This window comes from Microtus oregoni, unplaced genomic scaffold (genome assembly GCF_018167655.1).
Source record: "Microtus oregoni isolate MIOR12 unplaced genomic scaffold, Mior012 000030F_ref0000283, whole genome shotgun sequence".
NCBI classification, from domain to species: domain Eukaryota; kingdom Metazoa; phylum Chordata; class Mammalia; order Rodentia; family Cricetidae; genus Microtus; species Microtus oregoni.
Window position 1 is genome coordinate 23,344,066 of NW_024543089.1, and position 22,392 is coordinate 23,366,457.

The 22,392-nt window shown below is 38.7% G+C and overlaps 1 protein-coding gene across 2 annotated transcripts in view; it reads right to left on the bottom strand.

Moving 5' to 3' along the window:
• Positions 1–22,392, bottom strand: part of Vgll3 (vestigial like family member 3) — a 42,895-nt gene that overhangs the window by 17,789 nt on the left and 2,714 nt on the right. The window contains exons 2-3 of one of the 2 annotated variants that reach the window (XM_041678620.1): positions 12,662–12,779; positions 2,987–3,514 (exon numbers count right to left, since the gene is read on the bottom strand). In XM_041678620.1, the coding sequence (XP_041534554.1) occupies positions 2,987–3,514; positions 12,662–12,779 (646 nt within the window). Of the gene's footprint in view, positions 1–2,986; positions 3,515–12,661; positions 12,945–22,392 lie in introns of both variants that reach the window. The other variant, XM_041678619.1, reaches the window with a different exon arrangement.

Genomic DNA, 22,392 nt, shown 5'->3' on the forward strand with positions numbered 1-22,392 from the left:
TCCCAAAGTAACAGTATTAGGTAACATGTCCATTACAGCAAGAGAGAAGCTCCCTTGTGAATGGGATTGTTGCCATATAAAAGCTGCTACAAGGCTAATTTGACCCTACCATGATGTGACAGTATACCAAAAGATGACCAGTTGTGAACAAGAAAGCAGCCTTTCCTGTAACTTGGATACAGCCAATACTTTGTCCTTGGTCCCAGCAGTCTCAGAAGTAAGAGAATCAGTTTTCTGCTGCTCAGAAGTCATTCTGCCTATGGGCTTTTGTGACAGCAACCACGAGTCCCTCCCCTTGTGGAAGAAACTATTATGGCCTTTACCAAAATATTCTTCTTGAAATAGTTGAATTAGTTTATTTTCCATGAAATGGAACATAAAAACTGTCTCTGTTTTGTTGGCTCAGATACCTGGATTTGGAAGAAAGTTTTGACTGCCTCACCTGACTCATATCGTTCTTAGCTTGGCTGTTCATTGGTCTCTGAACACTGACCTAAGAAGAGCCACTGTAGGGTGCTGCCTGCACAGTCAGGTCACTGTGCCATGAATTTCAGAAAGGGACATCCCCCTTCCCTAATTCAGCTACACAATTCCTTCCTTGTTTTTGAATTTTACATGGAAGCATCTGTTATCAGAATCAATCTGAACAGAAGAAGGGTGGTTACTACCCTCTTATTGGTCCCACATTGTGAATGGGTGTACCACCCAGATCCTTTCCCTTTATGACTGTAGCCTCCGTTTTCTACTTATTGCCTCAAAACTCTCTCAGGAGCAATTATCTTTCAACTGAATTAGCTTCAACTGAACAAAGACACCTTATCCGGTGTCATGTCCATTTTCCCAGAGACAAGCCACAGCCAGGAACTGTAATGTAAATTGTATAAATATAAAAAGCCAACCCCTTGGACTCAAGGATTTTTCTCACACCAAAGATATGATCCCCTAGAACATTAGGCCAAAAACTGACTCAAAGGCTGTTTCCTGTAAAAATTGACCCCTGCCATGCTTTTCCAGTTTGAATTTGAATGTGGCATTTGATATTATGTCTGAATTTTGTAGTAGGAAATGGTTATAGATGACGTAACATCTCTCATCATTGGCTTAGGCCAGAGGTGCTGGCTCCTCCTTCTGCTGCTCTTTCCAGGGTAAAAAGGCCATGTTGTACCTTAAGTCATTCCTTTCAGAGGAAACGATAAGCAAAAATCAGTTCTTTTCATAGTCATGACACTCTGAAATGTGATAGCGATGACTATTCTCTGATGTCCAGATTTCTCCTGGTGTTGATATAAATTTAGCTTGAGAAAATCAAAAGTCCGTTTGTGTAAAGTGTTCTAATCAGATGATTAGAACTCAAATGAACATGCCAATACTTTATCTTACTCTATTGAGTTGCTTTGTTTTTCCAGTTGGATGAAAACATAGACTACAGATGGATCTTCTTTACTATCTAATTACTAAGCTCACACTGACCATGAGAACCCTTTCATACATCCAATAAGGACAGCTTCCCTTCCAAACTACTAATCATTACAACATCATTTATCACTTTGCTTGCTTACAGCACTGTTACTCTGACTACTGCATAGGGAATCATAGAACTTATAGCTCAGAATTCTCTTGGATCAAATATAAACATCTGTTTGGGAAATTTAAAACACTACATAGCAGCGTGAGAAAGCTATCATATATATTACATAATGATAAAATTCAAATAAATATATAAATGTGCTAATATGTCAGCATACATATACAAAGAAAACATGCTAATAGCATACAGTTAATGATTAATAAATGAAATTAAATCATGGGTTAATAAACCAAAGTGATCTTCTCAAGATATCCTAGTGAACAAAACCTTTCTCTTGTCTGCTTCTAAAAGCACCAAGCATGGCATTTCATCTTGATGAGACATTTTCAGTCTACCATTCTGAGGGGGAAAAAATGTGTGCACCAGACTAATTCCCAACTTCACAAGTACAAAAGTAAACAGAGAATTTGAAACAGAAAGCAACAAGAAATCATGCCCATTTTCTCTTTATTGACAAAATATACAGAAGGAAGAGTCATCCCCTGCCTGTTAGGAGTACTGTTAGTGTGACCCCACAGAGGCCAAAGACGTGAAACAGAGCAAGCTTCCAACTGACACACAGCTCAATGTGGCCACAAATATGTTGAGGATCCAACAATATCTTTCCCCAGACACTGAAAAGCATAAGCATCTGTCTTCTGTGACAAAGGCTGGCCTGCAATGCTTAGCACCACAGAACACTCTTTACCAGGAGAGAAAACGCAGTCCTCACCATAGACTCAGCAGGAAATGAAAAAGGGTTGAGGAGGACAGGACAATGAAAACCAGAAAGCTACAACAATGATCTCCACGGCTAGCGGACTCCAGAGACAAGTGTTCTATAAAGAAATATTTTCATTACTATTTCTAAGCATTTTGAATATAAATTTACAGTACTCATTGAAGTCATGTGTTACTTAAATCAGAGAGAATAACAACAGGAAGGAAGGAGAAAGAAAACAAAGAGCAAAGAAGGAAGAGAAAAAAGAAAAGTCTACTCTTAAAATATGGTCCCTATTTATTTAAGTCTGGACTGTAGACCACATTCCAAAAGACAATCTGTTTCACAGTGCATAACTGAGGCATACCACTACCTCTGAAATCTGGCAGGCAGAACACATGCTACAGAGTGCAGAGTCATGGGAGATTTAAAGAAGGGTTGAGTTATTTGTAAACATAAGGTATGAGAAATCCCGTTCAAAGTAACAGACTCCCCTGATAGGAGATGCGAGAAACATGCTGAGACCTTTCTTAGAAGACTTTCATTCTACTTTCCACAGGAATGCGGGGATTATTGCAAAATGCCTCTGTTCTCCAAGCATATTAGCTTCAAGAGAAAACTTTGCAAAAACTATTTTCCAAAACCTTTGTCTAAACTTTCCCTTCTTTTTCTAGAACGAAGGAGATCTGTTCACTCACCTGCATCAAAGCTCACACTTGGCATGATGTCCACTGTCCCATGAAAGGCTCCGGCCCATGCTGAGGTAGCAGTGGTGACTGTAGTCGGATCTGTCTTGGTGATGTCACACTGGGGAGCAGGAATCCTGGCAGTACGCACTGATGGCATTAGCAGGGGCCCATACGCGGGATCCAGGGCAGAACCAGCAGCTGGGTGGTGGTGGTGATGGTGGTGGCGGTGATGCATGTGGGCGTGAGGATGGTGATGCCGCATGTACATGTCATGCATGTGGCTGTAGGACGGGCTCACCTGAGATGCCAGAGGATAGTGCCAGGACTCGGATGCAGTAGGGGGAGGGGCAGGGCCAGTCTGATGCAGACCATGTCCTGGCCAAGAGTTGGGGTCTGCTGTTGTAAAGGTGCCATGGGGTGCAGTGACTTGGAAGTCAGGATGAACTCCCCCCAAACAGGGTGCAGGTGGGGGCTGGTAAGAGCTGGTCCAAAAGGAAGTTGGGAAATTACTCCGCTGGCTTGAGAGAGCTGAGCTGTCTGAGAAGACAGAAAACACGTTATTTACATAAGATACAGTTCTGCTGTATATTTGTTTTTGCTTGTTCAGTAATGTTTTACAAGCAAGAGGATTACTATGCATGTTTTCTGTCTACAAAGAAGAATGAGCTGATACGGGCTGAGCCTCTTGGGTACCAAGTCCCGGCAATAAGGCAAGATTCAAAATGCGCCCCCCTGCATTTGCTTTTGTGAGGCTTTCTCTATCTCAACTTGAGACGAGGTTTTTGCTTCAATGTAATGACTGGAAAGGCTTCATTTCCTGTTGGAACCGTTTGGCTCTTAGTTCTAAATAGCATTCTATATATTTCTCTGGTGAAGAATATTTGTGCCATTGATATGTGTGTTTGTGTAGACTGGAAATAGTTGCACTCATATCTTTTATGCGCCAACACAATTTTTTATTTAACCATACATTTCAATGACAAAATTAAGAAATGGTAACAAGATAACATGTAATTGTTCCCACCAAATCATTGATCATTTAAAAGAATAATTTTATCTTTTTAACTTCTGTGGAAACCTAGGAATGCTGTGGTCTTGGAAATAACAATGGTTAACATTTAACGAGAGTAGCCAGATGTCCAACACCAGACTGAAGGCTGCTTGTGAGCTCATGGAATTCTCACTCCGCTCCAGTAAGAAAATGGAGACAGGGTAAAAGTCTAAGGTGTTGGCAAGCACAAGCCTACCCTGCAAAACCAGATACCCTGCTTCAATAGTCAAAAAATGGTAGACTTCACAATGACCACTAGCAGGAACAATTATGACTGCAACCTGGTTACCTGGATTTGGAGATTCTCTAGAATTGATAACCAGCATGGCTCAGGTTGAGCTATACTTTTCGGGTCATATTAGAAACTTCGGGGAAACTAAAGCTCACACTTGCAGGCAAGGAAGGAAGAAGCAGCATCCTCCTCCATCAATTCCCTCAATTCACTGTCTCTCTCATCTTAATGTTTACAGGTGACATACATGGACTAGACTAAAGAAAGTCAGAAACGTATAGACCACTGTCACTGTTTATCACGTCACTGGGTGCACAAGGGAAGAAGACCTGCAAATGTTTTTGAGAGCAAGCCCACAAGATGAGCAGGAAAAGTGAGAACCATGTCGAATTAGAATGGCTGAATAAGAATTAGGCTTATGAAGGGATGAGATGGAGTTCTAGACTGATGGTCTCACAGGCGAAATACTAACATAGTACAGAGTCTACACAGGTACACCAAACACAACAATATCACCAGCATCAGTAGCATTTAATGGATAAAATTCAATAAGCAAAATTTGGTGAAAGAGAGAGATGGGAGGGAGAATGGAGATACAAAGGTCTCAGAAGAGGGTTGGCTTCTTGATCAGAGGATTGAAAGGGACTTTGTTATAAGAGGCCTCGCAGGGAGCCTGGGAGCTCTGCCCTGTGAATCTTCCCTTTCATTACATACATTTCTTTTCTCATAACCATAAGTGGACTTCTTGATCTCTTTGTCACTTTTTTCTATTAAACATAATAAAGCATTTCAATTCATACTCTTTCAATTATCTTGCTCAATATTTTTTCATTCTGTCTGTTCTATTGATTATTTCTGCTAAAGTTGGACATATGGTTGCAATCGGCACTACTTATGCATATGCATTATTGATATTTTTATGCCAGCTTCAACATAAAAAATCTAGACTTTCCCATTGAACAAAGGATACCCTAAGAGGTGCTCATTGTTAGAAATATTCAATCTAACATGCTTATCATTTCTTACATCTTCGGAATATGAGCACATTTTTATTGCCTCAGTATAAAAATTTGAATAAACTATAACATGTATCATGAGGTTAGGCAAATCAGTGCATCTCTGTCATATTTGGCATCTTCTCTAAGTTCCCTAATGATTTGGTATTATTAAGACAAGAACATCTATTCTCTTGCCTTCAGATCTGCACCAGTGTTGCCATGAGTCACCCCCTCATCCTGTGGCAAGCAACCCACACTTTCTCAGCTTTGCTATGGAAATCAGAACCCTTGAAGAAACCTGTGAAATGATGCTCTCCAGGCAGGAAGGACAGAAATGGTTGCTGAAGCCTTCAGTCACTCCCAGTAAGCTCTTCAATAAATGACTGTTTCGTGACAGTCACCACTGATTAAAAGACAGCACTTATAAATCAGCCTTATGGGCACTATAGGGCAGCTTGCCAACCACAAATCTTCCTCTTTACTGACACACCTCCCATGGTACCATTCTGCTCATAATTTGTATCTCGTAGTTTCTATCTGCTCATAATTTATACAACCAGAACCTGGATATGAAAGCTAACAATCTCTGATTCATAAAATTCCTCTTATTGAACCTCTTGTGGAAACTGTCCAAAGTACAGAAATAGTATTACACTTATCTGGATATCCATCTTTTTCTTGATGCTTACCAAGATGGAACCATTCTTATTTTTATGGTCGATTAAACACTGTATATATGCACACACAAATTCTCATAATGAACATATCGCTTACAAAAGTATTATTGTCCTATTTATGAAGCACTACAGTGTGATGAGTGAACATAGTATCACTGAAAGATGAAATCTTTTTTTAAAGTCACTCCATAAAAATTGAATTGCTCTTTAAAATTCCTCAACGAAAAATAAAATTAAAAGCAATTTAATATTTTCCCAGTCTATATAGGGTCTCCTGAGATTAATATAAAGTTTGTAGGGATCTATGCAGCCCTTTTCAGCAAACACTGCAGCATTTTACAAGTAAGTGAAACAATATTGAACGGAATATATGTACATGAAGAAATCCAAGCTTCGGGATCACTATTTGGTATCTTGCTTCTTTAAAAAAAAGTGACACGAAGAAACAGATGCTACACTGTGCTCTGCGCTGGAGAACCAGCCTGCTTATTTCATATGTATGTAAATTTTTTTCATTATGTGACTCTTTGCAAGTACTTAATCACAGCCACATTTGGTGTATAAGAAAGCAGATGAAAAGCTGCAGGAGCTGTTTCCATGCAATGCTACCTTTAAGGTTAGTGAAAATGATTCAAAACTGCATAATATTAAGACTCAATTGGGATTCTGGAGCACCATTATTCAACATTCATGCAATATTGGCATTCAGGTGGTGCCAGCACTGATAGTCTCATACATAAAAATAACAACAACAAAAAACCCTAAATGTGATTTTTATTGAGTTCACTTTTAGGAACACACACACATTTGTTTCTATAAACGAAAGATAAGGCAAAATTGATATGTTGCCCAATATCGTCTTTCAAAATGTAACAGTAATCTCACCAACTGACTTTTAGGAAAAAAAATGTTTCAAAGACAAACAGAAGAGTTGAACATAGATCATAGGGGCTAAGCATTCCTTTTAAAATTTTATATAGTACTGGGGTACTTTTTATAGCAACTCTTCACACACAAAAAGAAAGAGAGGGACAGAGAGAGAGAGAGAGAGAGAGAGAGAGAGTGAAGAAAGAAAGAAAAGAAAAAAGAAAAAAAGAAACAAGAACAAAAACTGTAAAACAGTTCAAATTTTAATTTTTTAGATAATAATGATAATACTAACGAAAATAAGACAAAGAGATGCTATCGTAAGTCATCTTTAGTAATCTCCTGCTGACTCATTCTGAGAGTAAATACAGATGAAAAGTATTAGCGTCCAACATAACATTTTCTTTTAAAATTCACAATAAAGAAAAAAACTATTTAGAGCATCGGGACACATGCCTGTGATTTAGCCCTCAAGTAGAGTCTGAACGAGCCTGAAGGAGTGTGCAAGTTCACTGGCAATCTGGGCTGGGAATCTCTACCAGATAAGGCAGACAGAGGAGCAAGCCCCTACCTCAGAAAGGAAGAGGAGGAGGAAGAGGAAGAAAAAGGAAAAAAAAAAAAGAATACTATTTAAACTCAATGCTTAACAAAAATGGTTCTTGATACTTTTGAAGGCCCATTCCCTGGTTCTTCCAAATCCTATAAAAACCAGTTGTCAAGTCCGAAAAGGAAGGAAATGTGCTTTGAACTTCTCTGTTATCCAGGAATTAAGCATTGCCATGGCATCCAAAGATTGTCCTCCAGGTACTTGGCTGCAGCATTGCTCAAAATCACCTCATGACTGCAATGAGATCTAACGCTTGGGGCACTATCATAAGGTGATTCACGCCTCATTTTCCTCTCGCTGCCTTTTCTAACTTCCTGGAAACAGCAGCCTGGAGGGCCTCCTAGAGAGTCTGCTCAGAACCTTTATTCCCTTAGGATATAGCCCTTCCTTGCCTTTCTCCTTGGGTCTGCTTAGCCTGAACTATTCATTCTGAGAGGTCGCTCCCACATGGCTGAGTTTCCAAGCAAACCCAAGCTGACAGATACATTTATTTCGAAGATGCAAGAAGAATAAATGGCAATAAGTGCCAGAGACGCAGGCTTTGAATTCAGAGGCCTACTATGTTCCATCTTACCTGACCATTGCTCTTCCTTACACACAAACACACAGAGAGCAAGTCCCACGCAGTCACACACACACTGACCCACACATTTTCTGTAAGTAAAGCATGCGTGTATCTGGAACTGGTGTCTCAATCTAGATGCTAGATGGGAATAAGTGGATAATCAGTTTTGTTTGGTTCTTAACTGAAATGAAAAGTGAGGTGTGATATAATTCACAATATATTGTGCCAGAACAAGGTGCAAAGCATTCTTCCCCTTAACTGTTTTTTCTAACAGATGCACCTGTCCAAAACCATTTTCTAGCCCTATCAAGAAGATATGAATTTCATTATGCTTATTCTTCTCTTAGCAAGTACACCCTCTTTGTCTAAAAATTTATTATGGAACTATATTGTTCAAACATAACTCAGTTGTAAGTTCATATGTAGCATGTAAATAGAACTGGAATAACTGTTATTAGTCAGAGTGCTTGATGTGGGTCGATTGGCCAGCAGCTTCTTTCAAAACTCCCTAACGACTCCATTAACATTATCAATAGTCTCCAGTCCCTACTATCTGGAAGACACTGCTTCATGCTAAAAATATGAGCTTCCAGAAAACAAGGTTTCTAGGTAAAGACTCAACATCAGTTTTCCATCCACAAGTAAGTGGAAATAGTTACGGAAAAGAGAAGCATCTGCCTTGGTGATTCTGTTGGTTCAAGCTCTGCATGAAATCATTTATATACTCTTCAACATGTTTTTCTAATAACCTTAAATAGGAGTAGTAGTGAGAATATGCTATTGTTGGACAAGCTGGTCACACAAAGATTTTAAATCATTGCTCCAATACCACTTTGCAAACATCAAGGAATAAGACAATGACCAGAGTCCAAAGATTGAATTGTCTAATCCTGTGTAGTTTTATCAATAATATTAATATTATGACTATTTCTCTTTATAGAATATGTGAATATCATTCATTATACCTCCTCTTTAAGAAGATCTCTTCTTTAATAACATTTTATGGGTTTCCCATGAATCTTAATCAAGTACTGTGGGTTGATTTGAAAATAAATTTGCAACTAGAAGCAACAATGGAACTACTCAGTTCACAAATGGAAAGTAAACAATGCCTTTTGTCTGACCTTATATCAAAAATTACTTGATCCTGTGCCTTAATTTTAAATAACTAAACTGCAATCAATATGGACACCTATAACCTAGCATTGTAGTGCAGACAGAAAGACTGCTGGACTTGCTGCCTGCCAGCCCAGCTCCAGTTTTAGACAGTAAGTAGTCTTGTCACAAACGAATAAGGCAGAACTTGATTTGATCTATCAAATCAGAAAATCCAAAATCATCTACTTCTAACCTCCACATGCAGGTACATAGGCTCATGAACCAGCAGACACATGGGCATGCTTGTCAGAGAAACATATAGCATACAGATGAAGAAAGGAAGGTAGAAAAAAGGGAAGAAAGGAAAGGAGGGAGGGAGGGAGGGAGGCAAGAATGAAAAAGGGAATGACAGAAACTGTAACAAAAACTTCATATGACTGATTAATAAAAGATGCTTCTGTGAAGATGTTTTAAATATTTGATATGTATTATGAACTTCATTCATATAATGCCACCCTTTAATCACTGAATTATGTTTATCTTAGAGTATTCATATAGAAAAATGTCACCTTGAGTTTTGAGGGAATTGATGTGAGACACACTATTTGTAGACTTGGTGGGAGGAGAGACAGAAAGACATAAGAAATTGGGTGGGCATACTATTCCACATACATAAGCATGCTACCTTCTCATTGAGCATTCTAAGCTCCACTCATCCTTAGGGATGTTGCGCTTGGATATTCCTTCTGTGTAAGTCATTTTTTTTTCCCAGAAATCGTCACATGAGGAATTCCCTCATTTCCTTCAGGTCTATGTTCAAATGTAATTATGTTTGAGAAGGCGTTCATTATCACTTTCAGTAAAGTAACACCTTAAATGTCACTCTTTATATCCTTGTTTTTTACTTGTCTCTGCTATTAAAACAGTCCCTCATAGCCACACTGATGAATATCTTGCATATCACCATAGAACCTTCATCTGGCAATGGATGGAGATGGACACAGAAATTCACATTGGACCACTGGACTGAGCTCTCAAGGCCCAGATGAAGAGCAGAAGGAGGGAGAACATGAGCAAGGAAGTCAGGACCGTGAGGGGTGCGTCCACCCACGGAGATGGTGTGACTGATCTAAGGGGAGCTCACCAAGGCCAGCTGGACTGGGTCTGAATGAGCATGTGATCAAACCTGACATTCTGAATGTGGCTGACAAAGAGGACGGACTGAGAAGCCAATGATAATGACACAGAATTTTGATTCTACTGCATGTACTGGCTTTTTGGAAGCCTAGTCTGTTCGGATGCTCCCCTTCCTAGACCTGAATGGGGGCGGGGAGGCTTGGACTTCCCACAGGACAGGGCATCCTGACTTCTCTTAGGACCTGAGAGCGAGGGGGGGGGGGGGAGTGGGAGAAGTGGGAGGGAAATGGGAGGATGGGAGGAGGTGGAAATTTTTAATAAATAAATAGTCACTCCATGAGTACAGAGCTCAGTACCTTGAAAATTGCATAATACATAGTAGAAGCTTAATAAATACCTGTGGCAAAATCAACTAATAAGTCAGCATACATATGGGAAGGTAAATCTAAGATGATATCAAGGCAAAGTTACCAATAACTATTAAAACATGGCTACCATTCTTGCATTCTGTTTAAAATTCAGACAGCTAGTCAGGCGGGGGTGGTACAGGCCTTTAATCTCAGCACTTGGGAGACAGAGGTAGGTGGATCTCTGTGAGTTCAAGGTTAGCCTGGTCTACAAGAGCTAGTTCCAAGACAGGCTCCAAAGCTACAGAGAAACCCTGTCTCAATTAAAAAAAATCAGAGAGTGAATCCAAGTTTTCCTCTTATTGTTCTAATTTCTACATAGAACAGTTGAATTGTTTTAGAGTCGTTACACACACACTAAATTCTTCTGGCTTAGTCACTATAGGTGACCTTACGCTTCAGGTAATTTGGTATCCTTTCTCCTTTCCAGACAAGATCATCCCAGGATTACAAATGCCAGTCACTGAAAGAAGGACCCACTGCTTCATTACTCTCCCAGAACTAATTATACGGATGTGATTATTGGTACATCAAATTGTTTACCTAAAACCATCTGAGTCACAAAACTTTTCTTCAAAGAATTCCCATAATTTCTCCTGAGCTATCAAACAGGATGTTGGCTCCTCCTGAGAGCATTGTGAACTCTCAAGGGCTCTCTGTTCATATACAAAATTCCCAGCACATACTTGTCAATTAAGCAGGAGTCATGTGGGTGACCTCTAGCAAGCCTCCGTTATTTCAGTTCATATTCTATTGCCCCTTACAATGCCTGCTTCGTATTGAATACGTTTGCTAAAAAGGAAGAGAAATAAGGAAGAAAAAGGAAAGGAGGGAAAGAAACAGAAAGAGAAAATAGAAGAATGAGGGACAGGAGGAAGGAAGGCCGAAGGGAGAGAATGACAAAATGAAGTGTGGGGAGGAAGAGGAACCGTGTGTCTGTAGATAAGGACCATGCTGCCAGCTGAGATCCTCTCCTGCAGCAACAGAGCCATTCCTGGGACAATGACATGGAAGGTCTTCCGTCACAGGTACTACTCAAGACAGTTGTTGCTGTGTTTCCCTCAACCTTCCTGCAGACATTCATACTCTAAAGTCCTCACAAACCAGGACACCAGGTCACTGATTCCCAAACTTGAGCCTGCTTCTAATCCCCTGCCAGGCCTGGGTAAACACATCAGTTTCCCATTCCTCAGGGCTTGGGAGAGGGGCCAGAAAATTGCTTTCTAAAAGGTTCCCTTGCGAGGCCCACAGTTTACAACCATTTTCCTAGACACTTCTTGGAGCCAGGTGAGTTTGGAACAAAATATTTGTATCTAACACATTTCTGTGAAACTGTCTTCAGAGTGTACACTACTTTTCCTCTCCAACCTTGACAATCACCGTTCTAACACGTCACTCTCCCACTGACTTTAAAACTAGAACATGGAAGCAAGCAGATTACTGTGCTTGCCTCCAAGAAGAAAATAAAGAAGAGTCCAGTCAGTCTGAAACTTTTTGTTTACTGAGGTAAAACAATGGCTTCAGTCATCAAAATACTAGCCGAGAGGACCATAACCTGTAAATGGTTCACAAGTCAGTGAAAACAAAGCCACACAGAGAACACAGGCAGCTTTCAAAGCCTGTGTTCCTGGGTCCGAATCAGAATTCAGAAATGCCACCACACAACACCTAGTGGAGTGAGCAACAATACGTTTTTTTTTTAGAGCTGTTTTCGGGCACGCCTATTATTTAGAGAGCCCCACACTGTGCCACAGCAGCTTTCTGAAAGGAGCTTCGAGCTCTGTCTGGCCACTATAAACTGGGGCCACTTGTATCACTGCTTTTTCCATGAGGAATTTAAGGGGTGTGAGTGCATCCTTTCCAACCCTGCATTCCACATGTGACAAAACCGATCCAGCTGTTTGTCGGAAAGAAATTCCTTGCTGTCCTTAAAAATTAAAAAGCAAGTGGATATCCGTTCTCCAGGGGCAAGCCTCCAGCTGGAGCCTGGTAGAGGCAGTTGCGAAACAGCTTGCTCCGAAGGGCATCTGCTCTTGAATTCTTACCTCGCCATAAGGGGGTTAGCCCCATCTTGCTTTTTGAAATGGCAGATTCTGGATGCAAGGTGCTGGCTTGGCCCAAAGCTCTTGAGAAGTGTTCATCCACTACTGACCCAATGTCTCCCTGGAAATAAGTGAAAAGGACACAGCGAGAGTTAAGGTACTCCATCTCGGCAGGCTGGTCTTTCTCCTCCTCCTCATCCTCATCCTCCTCCTCCTCATCCTCCTCTTGTTTGCTGGGAAGCGTGACTTCCAGAGAGTCCTGCATCTTGCTGTATACCGCTAACTTCTTCTGGGACAGAATAAACAAAACATAGTATCAAAGACAGTCTGTGGAAAAGCGTTAACTAGTTAACTTTTCACTTTTAAAAAAGAATCTAAATATTAACATATGTTTGCAAACTGATTCTCTGTCATCTGCTGTATTCCATCTTTCCCCCTCCCCAAACCAGTTGCCTCCCTCCCACACTAAGAAAAAGTCTGTTATTCCAAATTTGGCAAAGAAAGGGGATTATTATCAAATTGTATGAATTCAGCATGTCAGGCAGCTTTTTCCTTTTTTATTTTTATTTTTTGCTTTTGCTTTTGTTTCAAACTCAGCTATAATAAATGAATGACTTTAAAAAAACAGTGACAGATTCCTTCCAGACGTTTTAATGCTCAATTTTTATTTACATTTAAAGATTTAATGTACAGTAACATTCTACTTTAGGGCAGTGGAGAAGACGTGAGAACGAACTGTCCAGGACAGGGTGGAGAAGAAAAAAAATCTTTTCATAAATGAAATAAACTAAAATCAAAACAGGAATGCACCATCTTATAAAAGGATTTGGCAGATGGACTGAACTCATTTCTCAGAAATCAAACTGAAATGACGGAGTAAGTCTGTGTGAAGATTCATTTTACACGGACCATGTTTTTCATATGTTCCACTCACCACTATTATCATAGGGGGAGAGTTTATTGTGGCTTACTGAAAATAAAACAAAATACTTGCAAGAATTAACTCTTCAAATAAAAAGGAGCAGAGTTTGATATCTTTGAATATTTCAACATTTGGTCACGCCTACAGTATAATCATTAATATATATTATCCAAGAACCTTTCCTAAAACCTCACATATATGACCTGAGTTGATTTTTACATTCCTATTACATGGTTAGTGTTGCTATGTGCATCTTAAAGAAAGTAAGGAACAGAGAAGTTAAGTAAGCTGCCAACAGTCATAAATTATATAATTGACAAAGACAACGCATAATAAAGTAAGCAGCGGTAGATATACGTGACAACCATATTTGTAGGGAGGGAAACAATATCTACTATAGCAAAAAGGTCCCCAAGTAGTTATGATCAATATTGTTCTTCTAAATGGAAATTTGGTAGATAGTTGTTATTCTTCTCACACCTGCCTGTCATTCTTTCCTAACATTTTCACTGCACGTGGATGATCTAACAATTACCAACAACTTCACTGTAAACGATGCCTAAGTACACACTCCTGGTGGCCACATAAACATTTCATATGCACAGCCTATGGCAAAAGTCAATACCTTATCCTATCATTCTTCTTATTTCTGGGGAATTTATGCATATTGGCAAAATGAGCATGAATAGCCAAAGCAGATAATCCCAGAACCCTCAGTAGTTTTGCATGTGTTGGTAACATGTAACAGATTTTATGTTTCTCATGTAATCACTAGTTTGGAAACCAATAACCACCAATAGTAAGTGCATCTTCAATTATTCAATCATTTTCTTCTAACAACAAATATATTGCTCTTGTTCCAGGTGGTTTCTGAAATGGGTATATAATGAGGGGCTAATCATTATTTGGGAAATACTAATTACAGATATACGTAGCATTTTGATTTAAAATTCACATCAGTGTGGTTTGTCTTTTCCTATGAGTAGATAATTTATTCCATGTGAATACATATGTCTTATTAATGAATAAGTAGCTGTAATGCTGTCTGGTTATATTCCTTATAATCTGGTTTGTTCAAATATGACTTCAAAAGTAAAACATTACGATAGGTTATGCAAATGCAGAAATTTAGTTAAATGACTTCTAGTTTCACATTTTATTATAAAATTAAGCAAATGCTATGATTTATCCGATCAAATCACAGTGCTATTTTCTGGAGGTATGCACATTTACTGAAAACCTTCATGGTGGTAGCTACGCCTAACTCTGTCCTGGCTAGGCTGGCTTGTTTGGAAGACCACTTTGAAAGGAAATGAAAACTGATGCACAGAGCAGCTTCTCAGCTCAGAGATTTCACTGTCCTCCACGGAGCTCACCAACTTCTCCTGTCAGTGTACTTCACAGTCTCAGTTTGTGAGTGTGTGCTTTGCACACACCTCTCCCATGTCTTTTTTTTTTTAATTATGTTAACCATCCAAGTAAAGGAAAGGAATTGCTTCACTGCTAGTTTACCAGCAATCACCTCTTAAATGAATTAAATTAAATTCAAGCAAAATATTGGAAAACTATGAAATGACATAAACAAAACAATGCTTTGTGGTAAGTGATAGTAATCAGAAAGCATGTCCAGATCAACTGCTAGCAGCTGGATTTAAACTATAGCTTTTCAATCTAAGGTTGCAGAACTCTGTAAATGCTGCATAATTCAGGGGAGCTTTTTCTACCAGCTAGGGAATGGCTAACTACAAATAAATTAATATTTAAAATCCAGTACTTATCCATAGGCCATGCAGTAAGAAATAAACTAAGTCTTATGTCAAAAGAACCTTCAATGGTCTAATTTGTCAAAACCATTCTTTTATTGGTACATTCATTAATCCATTCTCTCCATTTTTATATTTCATACATAAACAACATGTCTCTACTTATATAACCATGCATGACAAAATATCCCCTTTTGACACTGTGGATACTTGTAGCTCACTCAAAAGTGAGCTTACAGTCTAGCAACAACAGGGCACACAAATGTTTATTATTCTACTTGGACTTCCTCTCCATATTTTGCTCAAATTTTCATACTCTGCAGAGAAACTACTCAGACATTTTCATCATATATTTAGCCTCAAGATATCCCTGGTTAAAGCAAAAGTTTCAAAATGTCCAAATGGTCTGATGGTTAACAAAACTACCAAGCTTGAGTGTGCATAAGTGCTTTAATAAAAGAGACAGCAGGAAGGGAACAGAAACACATCACTAAAACATTATGCAGCTTATATCTACCGTCACAGCACCCAGCCTCTCCGACTTGAACACCAACCACTTTCTGACACCAATTCCTTATTCCTTTTCTTAAAACATAGCCCTCACATGCACATTACCTATATCCGATTTGCACTTAGTCTTTATTCTTGTATGCCATTTCTCCTAGTGATACATGTTTTTTTTTGGGGGGGGACGTATAAATAAATCTTAAGGTTGAGATGAAATCTCAAAGGGTCAGAACATAGATATGCAGAATCAAGATCAAAATGTCACCCAGTTTGTATATTTTTCAAAATGCAGTCAGTTCCTAGAATATATCCAAATATCTATTAAGTATCTGTACTTTTCTTACAAGACTGTGAAGAATTGTTATGAGTTGTGGCTAGAGAGATGGTTCGGTGAGTAAACATTTGCCAAGCAAGCCTGAAGAGCTGCATTCAGATTCCCAGTACCCATGTAAAAGATGGATAGGCTTAGTAACCCGCCTATAATCCCAGCACCAGGGAGGCAGTAACAGAAGATTATGGAGCAAGCTGGCTGGCCTAGGGCTACCAGACACCAAATACATGAGCCCTGGTTCATGCAATAGCTCCTACCTCACCATTTAGGTGAGGGGAAAATGGAGGAAGACATGCAAATTCAACATCTGGCCTCCACATTCACTTGCACATATATGCAAACACCCACTTACACACATGGATATCAACAGTCATGCTAACATACATACACATGCACATTTGTATAACACACGCACACTACAAGTTGGTATAGGTAATACACAAGTGTTTCAGTGCCATCACACAGTAGACGCCACTTTCCCCAGGTAATAAGATTCCAGTTTGGTGAAACAATGAAGGAGTTAGAAGCCAGAGTTGATGTCCACTTACAAAGAAGAAGGGTAGAAAAGGGAAGGAAAGTTGGCTTAGGCAGTGTAAACCCGAGTGATCACCTCAGAGCCTGCCATCAGGCACACAGAAACAAACTTCAACAGGAATGTGCAGGGGAAGGATTTTGTCTGACAGGAGAAAGACTTCCAGGTCAGGAGCCAAATACCACTAAGTCCCCAAGGCTTAAGCCACAAAATGCCAAGTGCTTATTGTGCCTGTGTGGAAAGTTTCTTCCTAAGGAAACAAAACTATTTTAATGAATCGCTGAAATCACTGGATATTTAGAAAAGGGGTTGGAAATACAATTCTATTGACTATGTCCTTTAAGTGAGTGTTTTGTGTTTTAAAAGAAAGAAGATTAGAATCTATAGAAAGAAACACTCGTCTATTTCCAAAGCATTAACTTCATAAGACTAACCCACTGATCTTTTATCATTTTTACAAATTTACTTCTAAGACAGATCTTTAAATATATCTCAGAGATTTGTTGAAACATCGGGGAAAATGTGGCTTGATTGGTTTAAAGAAAATATGCCACAGAACTTCTCTATCTCTATCAAAATTTTCAAGCAAGATTTATTCATTTGTGTGTCTAAGTGTGTGCATGTATGTGTTTGTTTGTATGTGTATGTATTCTCATGAATGTGTGCCATAAAGTGACAATGTAGGTACCTTTAGGTGCTAAGCTATCTCATGCCCCATCTAGCTTTTGTTTTACTTAGTTTCTCGATGTGCAGATATTTCCCAGATTACTCACAATTTACAAATGCAAAAACTTCTTTCCACAGCTAGAATCGCCTGACTAGTAAAGATCATGGAGTCAGAATCAATTTCTCTCTGTCTATACAGCATGTTCTGAGAAATCATGCCAGTGTTTCTATAAGATAGTTATTCTGACTGATAAAACAAATAGAAGCCAAAGTTGACAACAATAGCCTACAGTTTTGGGGTTTTTTTTTTTCTTTTGCAACATTAAGAAACTAGAATTAAAAACATCAGTAAGCTAGAGATGTAACTAGAGCATCTGCCTAGGATTCAGGATACCCTAAGTTTCATTCCTGATACCAGAAAGGAAAAATAATTTTAACTGAAAAATGAAAATATATCAGAGATATAGTTACTAAATAATACAATGACTTTAATATATATTTTTTCTAGATGACAGTTAATGTCTATTTTTTAAATAGATCATCTCTTAGGATAGATTTATGCTACACTTGTTTCCAATTTTTCTGGAAATCCTATTTTGGAAATATGAACAGAGTCAGCCAATAAGGAACTGTCAGACATACTTCACGATTCTGTGTTTGTTGTGTTTGCTTATTTTCTTTTTCAATTATTTTCTTCAGAGCAGGAAAGAACAATCCAAAAATATTATTATTCAACCTGATAGAAGTTGGACTCCAAAGCCCCAAATAAATCTAGCCATTATCAAAAATCTAACCTACCCACTCTAAAAATGAAAATTTTCTAGTTTTTACGATGTTCAAAAAAATGTGCCACAGGCTTAGAAGCAATTTCAAAATTTGCATTCCCAAAATATTTTAAACTGTGATCACATCATTAGGGAATGTGTTCTTTCTCAAAGCAACTAGTTTGAATGAAGGAAGTTTCCGATTTAAAATTTTGGCTATATTTGTGCAAACTTTTAACTAGGCTTAGGATATAATCTCTATTACAATTATTGTCATTCATTCGTTCATTCATTCATTCTTACATTGTGTCAGTAACTTTGCAAACACTTTGCTATGTTGGTGCCAGAGCTGAATCTGATCACATAGTTGGAAAAGCCTTGCTAGCAAAGCAATAGAAACAGTCACTGTAGTTTATCCCTGTGGTAAACTGTACTATTTTTGCAAGTATCTAGTATTCTACAATTTGAAAATAAGACAAGCAAAGTAGCAACATTAAGCTAGCTATGAATTGTTTTCAGCTTTCTATGGAGGTTCACTTAGCAAAACAATGCTAGAAACCAAAAGGACAAAGATGACATGACCAACAGTAATTCCAGAAGTCTGAGCAAGTAATCGAACCTGAGGAACCTTAGCTGCCACTATGAAGATGGGGAATTCTGACTTGATTAGTCTATAGGTCTCATAATAAACATATGTGTATATAATTAGAATGTATATTCTAATCAGCAGCATGTTGAATCTTTACTTGTTTTTTTTTTCTATATTGGCTACCTCTTCTGATTTCACAGGATACTAGCCAAAACACAAAATCTACAAACCATGTAAACCTCATTTATTTCCAGCTGTCACCTAGCTCAGTTCCCAGGAATTAGCAATGGTGCTTCTTTTATCTATAGTCACATAAACAAGAAAAGAATACATCTTTGTAGCCCTCCTCCAACTCTCAAGGAAAAGTGATCTGGAATTCACACACATACACACACACACAAAAAAAAAAATGATATAGATGGAAGAAGAAAGACACCTGTTGAGTTTGGGTCATCGTCTCTTTCTGTTACTTTTGGGAAACGGGTGGAAAATCGTTGAGTTTCCCCTATTCAGACTATACTGGTAAATTACTGGCATAGATCTAGAATGCACTGAACTATCCACAAATAAGGCATTATGAGTTTATCTACCAACAGCTGGGTGGGTCTAGTAGTTCAAGGCACTTTTTGGGTCTGCCTAAATGAGTCGCCAAAGCACAAAACCAGCTGTTTAAAGAGGTGTGCTTTGAAAAATTCAGAACACAGTCATGTCCCAGATGACTGCCTTCGCTGGATATCATCTACTACAGAGTTCTAGTTTTTGAAATGACAATACTAAGAATCGTCTTCTAGAGACAATACTCTTTTTTTTTTATTAACTCTATTTCTGGTTGTATGCATTCTGGGATTTAAAAATCAAAAAACTCATTAGAAACAGGCCCTATGGGGATGAGATTCAGCTGGGCAACACAGTTTGGAATGACAGTCCTCTACCTGACAATTTTACTTCAGGACCTGCCTGAGGCATCACGTGCATAATTGCTTTTGTCTCTTGGTAAATTCTCTTTGCACAGATGGTCCGACAGGGTTAGTTTAGTGTCTCACCTGCAGCACTGGAAAGAGATGTGAAGCAAAGGAGCATGGCTCCCTCTCTGAACACCATTTCTTTTGATGTGAATCCTTCCCGCACCACTTCAAGCTTTGTGGAGAATCTACCAAACTCGGGGAGAAGTGGTGCTTCTTGCGTATTGGGCAAATATGTTTTTATTAGATTTCTAGCAATACCTAGTAGTTGACTTCTAGGTGAATACATCCTCAGTGTGTGCAACTTTGTGGCTTTCCATCCCACCTTCTCCGGTGTCTCTGTAATCTCCATTCTGAATCATTTTGCTCCGTCAATACTTTGGTTACTTTAAAGCTTAATTATTTCTCTCTCTCTGACTTCTTTTTGCTGAGAAATTACTAGGAACATGAAACTCCAGACAACTTAAGCTTTTAAGGCTTTGCTGTCAAGTTAATTTGTGTATCATGGAATTATAGAGGCTGCTCTTTTTCAAAGAAGTCATGTATAAATACTTACAAATATACTTAAGTCCTTGCTTACAGTTACAAAAAAAAAATCCTAAGCCTTAAATAATTTGACTGTGAAATGAAGCTATTTAGGTTAAAATTGAATTCTTACCTCTGAATGAATCTATTGCTATGTTTGATTGCCAATAAAACGGAGGCACATTAACATGATAGTTAATGCCACTGGTTGCGTTTTATTTTAAATAAACCAACATTCCTTTGTTAAGTGGGTACACAATTTCTTTAAAAAGTATGTAACATGGAGAGGAAAACTCATTAGCAAAATACAATGGTTTGCAAAAAGGCTTTGACATTTCTGAACTTTAAAAAGTACACTACCAAGGACTGGGAAAGGATATCAAGCTCCAAGGCCAAAGAATCCACTGCATATTCATCTTCTTTATCAAAAAAGTTGATTGGGGCACTAAAGACAAAAAAATTAACCTGTTGTGTAATAAGAGGGAAAATGCATGGGAAATTTCATGACATGATAGGAGGATGTTACTCTAGGAAATGAGATCTACTGGTCCTGACTCTGTTACCAACGAGCATGGAAATTTTAGCTTGGAATTCCAACCCTAAGGGCCTGAATTTTCCCATTTACAATATGCTCCCACCCTCTAGGATTTTTTCCATGTGAGAAACAGAATCTCAGAGTTATTTTGTAACTTAACCAAGGTGGCAGAAGACAGACAATGAGTTTGAAAACCTCCTTTCAAACATTACTGCAGTTTTGGCTCCCAAAGGAACTGTTTTCTTTTTTTACAGAGATGTCCTATGAGCATTTTTACCCAGCTGCTATCCTTGAAGAAAAGAGAGTAAACGTGTTCTAACTTACAGGAAGCTGAAAATGACCATTTAAAAAAAAATCTATATAAAGGTGGAAATTCATCTACTGGTCTCTGTGTTTGTCATTTCTTCTGAAAGCCAGACTTTAAGGGTAGCCTGATTTAGCATTCTTAATATGGGAGAGGATTTAGGCAACAGACTGTCTGCCTTTAAGATGAGAAGTCCACTGAGTATGAAGGGAATCTATGATTTCAGATCGTTGCCCTTGAGTTTTCCTGACACGTATTTCGAAACTTTGTTCTGTTTCCTACTGTCACTGCTAGAATACAAGCACATTCCTTTCTGCTCACGTTTTGCAGTGTCATCAGCCTGCGAGCATGTGCTTAGTCTGAGTCAAGGCTTCTCCCAGGGAGATATGGAGGAGGGCTGTCTGGAGGCTATGGAGAGATGCTTAGGCTGGGGCTAGGCTGCTCAGAATCGCTCACAAAGTTCCGGCTCTGTAAAGTTCACTGGAAGACTCAAGTCCAGCACACAGTTTCTAGGAATTAATCCCAAGGATCATAAATTTAATCCTCAGACATCTGCAGATGGGCTGGATTGGTTTAACTGGAGTAAGACACTGTAGGGCAGCAGATATATGCAGATTATTAGGCTTTTAAAACCCTCAACTCCTACCTACCTACACCTACAATGGATTCAATCAAAAAACCTAAACTTAAAGCTTTCCGATTTAGAGGGAAAGATGGTAATTCATATGGATTGAAAATAAATTTCTTTCACTTATAAAAGGAGTTTTCAGAAAGGGGAAATCTACCGAGCTCAAGATCAATCACAGCGAACTATTTTGATACACTAATGAGGTAGGGTGTGTGTAGTTTAGTGGTCTACTGCTTGCACAGCACAGATGAGACTCTACATTTGATTCCCTTTCCTTCCAGAAAGGAGTAAAAACCAACATACAAGAACTTTAGATACCCAGTTTTGAAAAGAGAGAGCAACTAAGGGATACATAAAGGCAATTCGGTACCCAAGTAGCATAAAATATCAACATCCTCATTCCCAACACTTATTTCATGAATGACCATTATGTTTTATAGATTACACTGTCATTTTTTCCTGTTTCTTTTTTCCTCCTCAATGAATCAAGCATTGTTTGTTTTTGTTTTTGTTTTTGTTTTGTTTTGTTTTAATGCAGTAAGCGTTGTAGTCCTCATTTTTGTCTCCCAAGCAAGATGCTATTAGGGGTCAAATCCCAAGTACGGAGAAAACAACCTTCATGGATAATCATGATAAAACCTTATGGAATGCAAAAACAACCAAAATATGTATTCTCAGATGACTGCATTAGAGCCAAGTCAATATT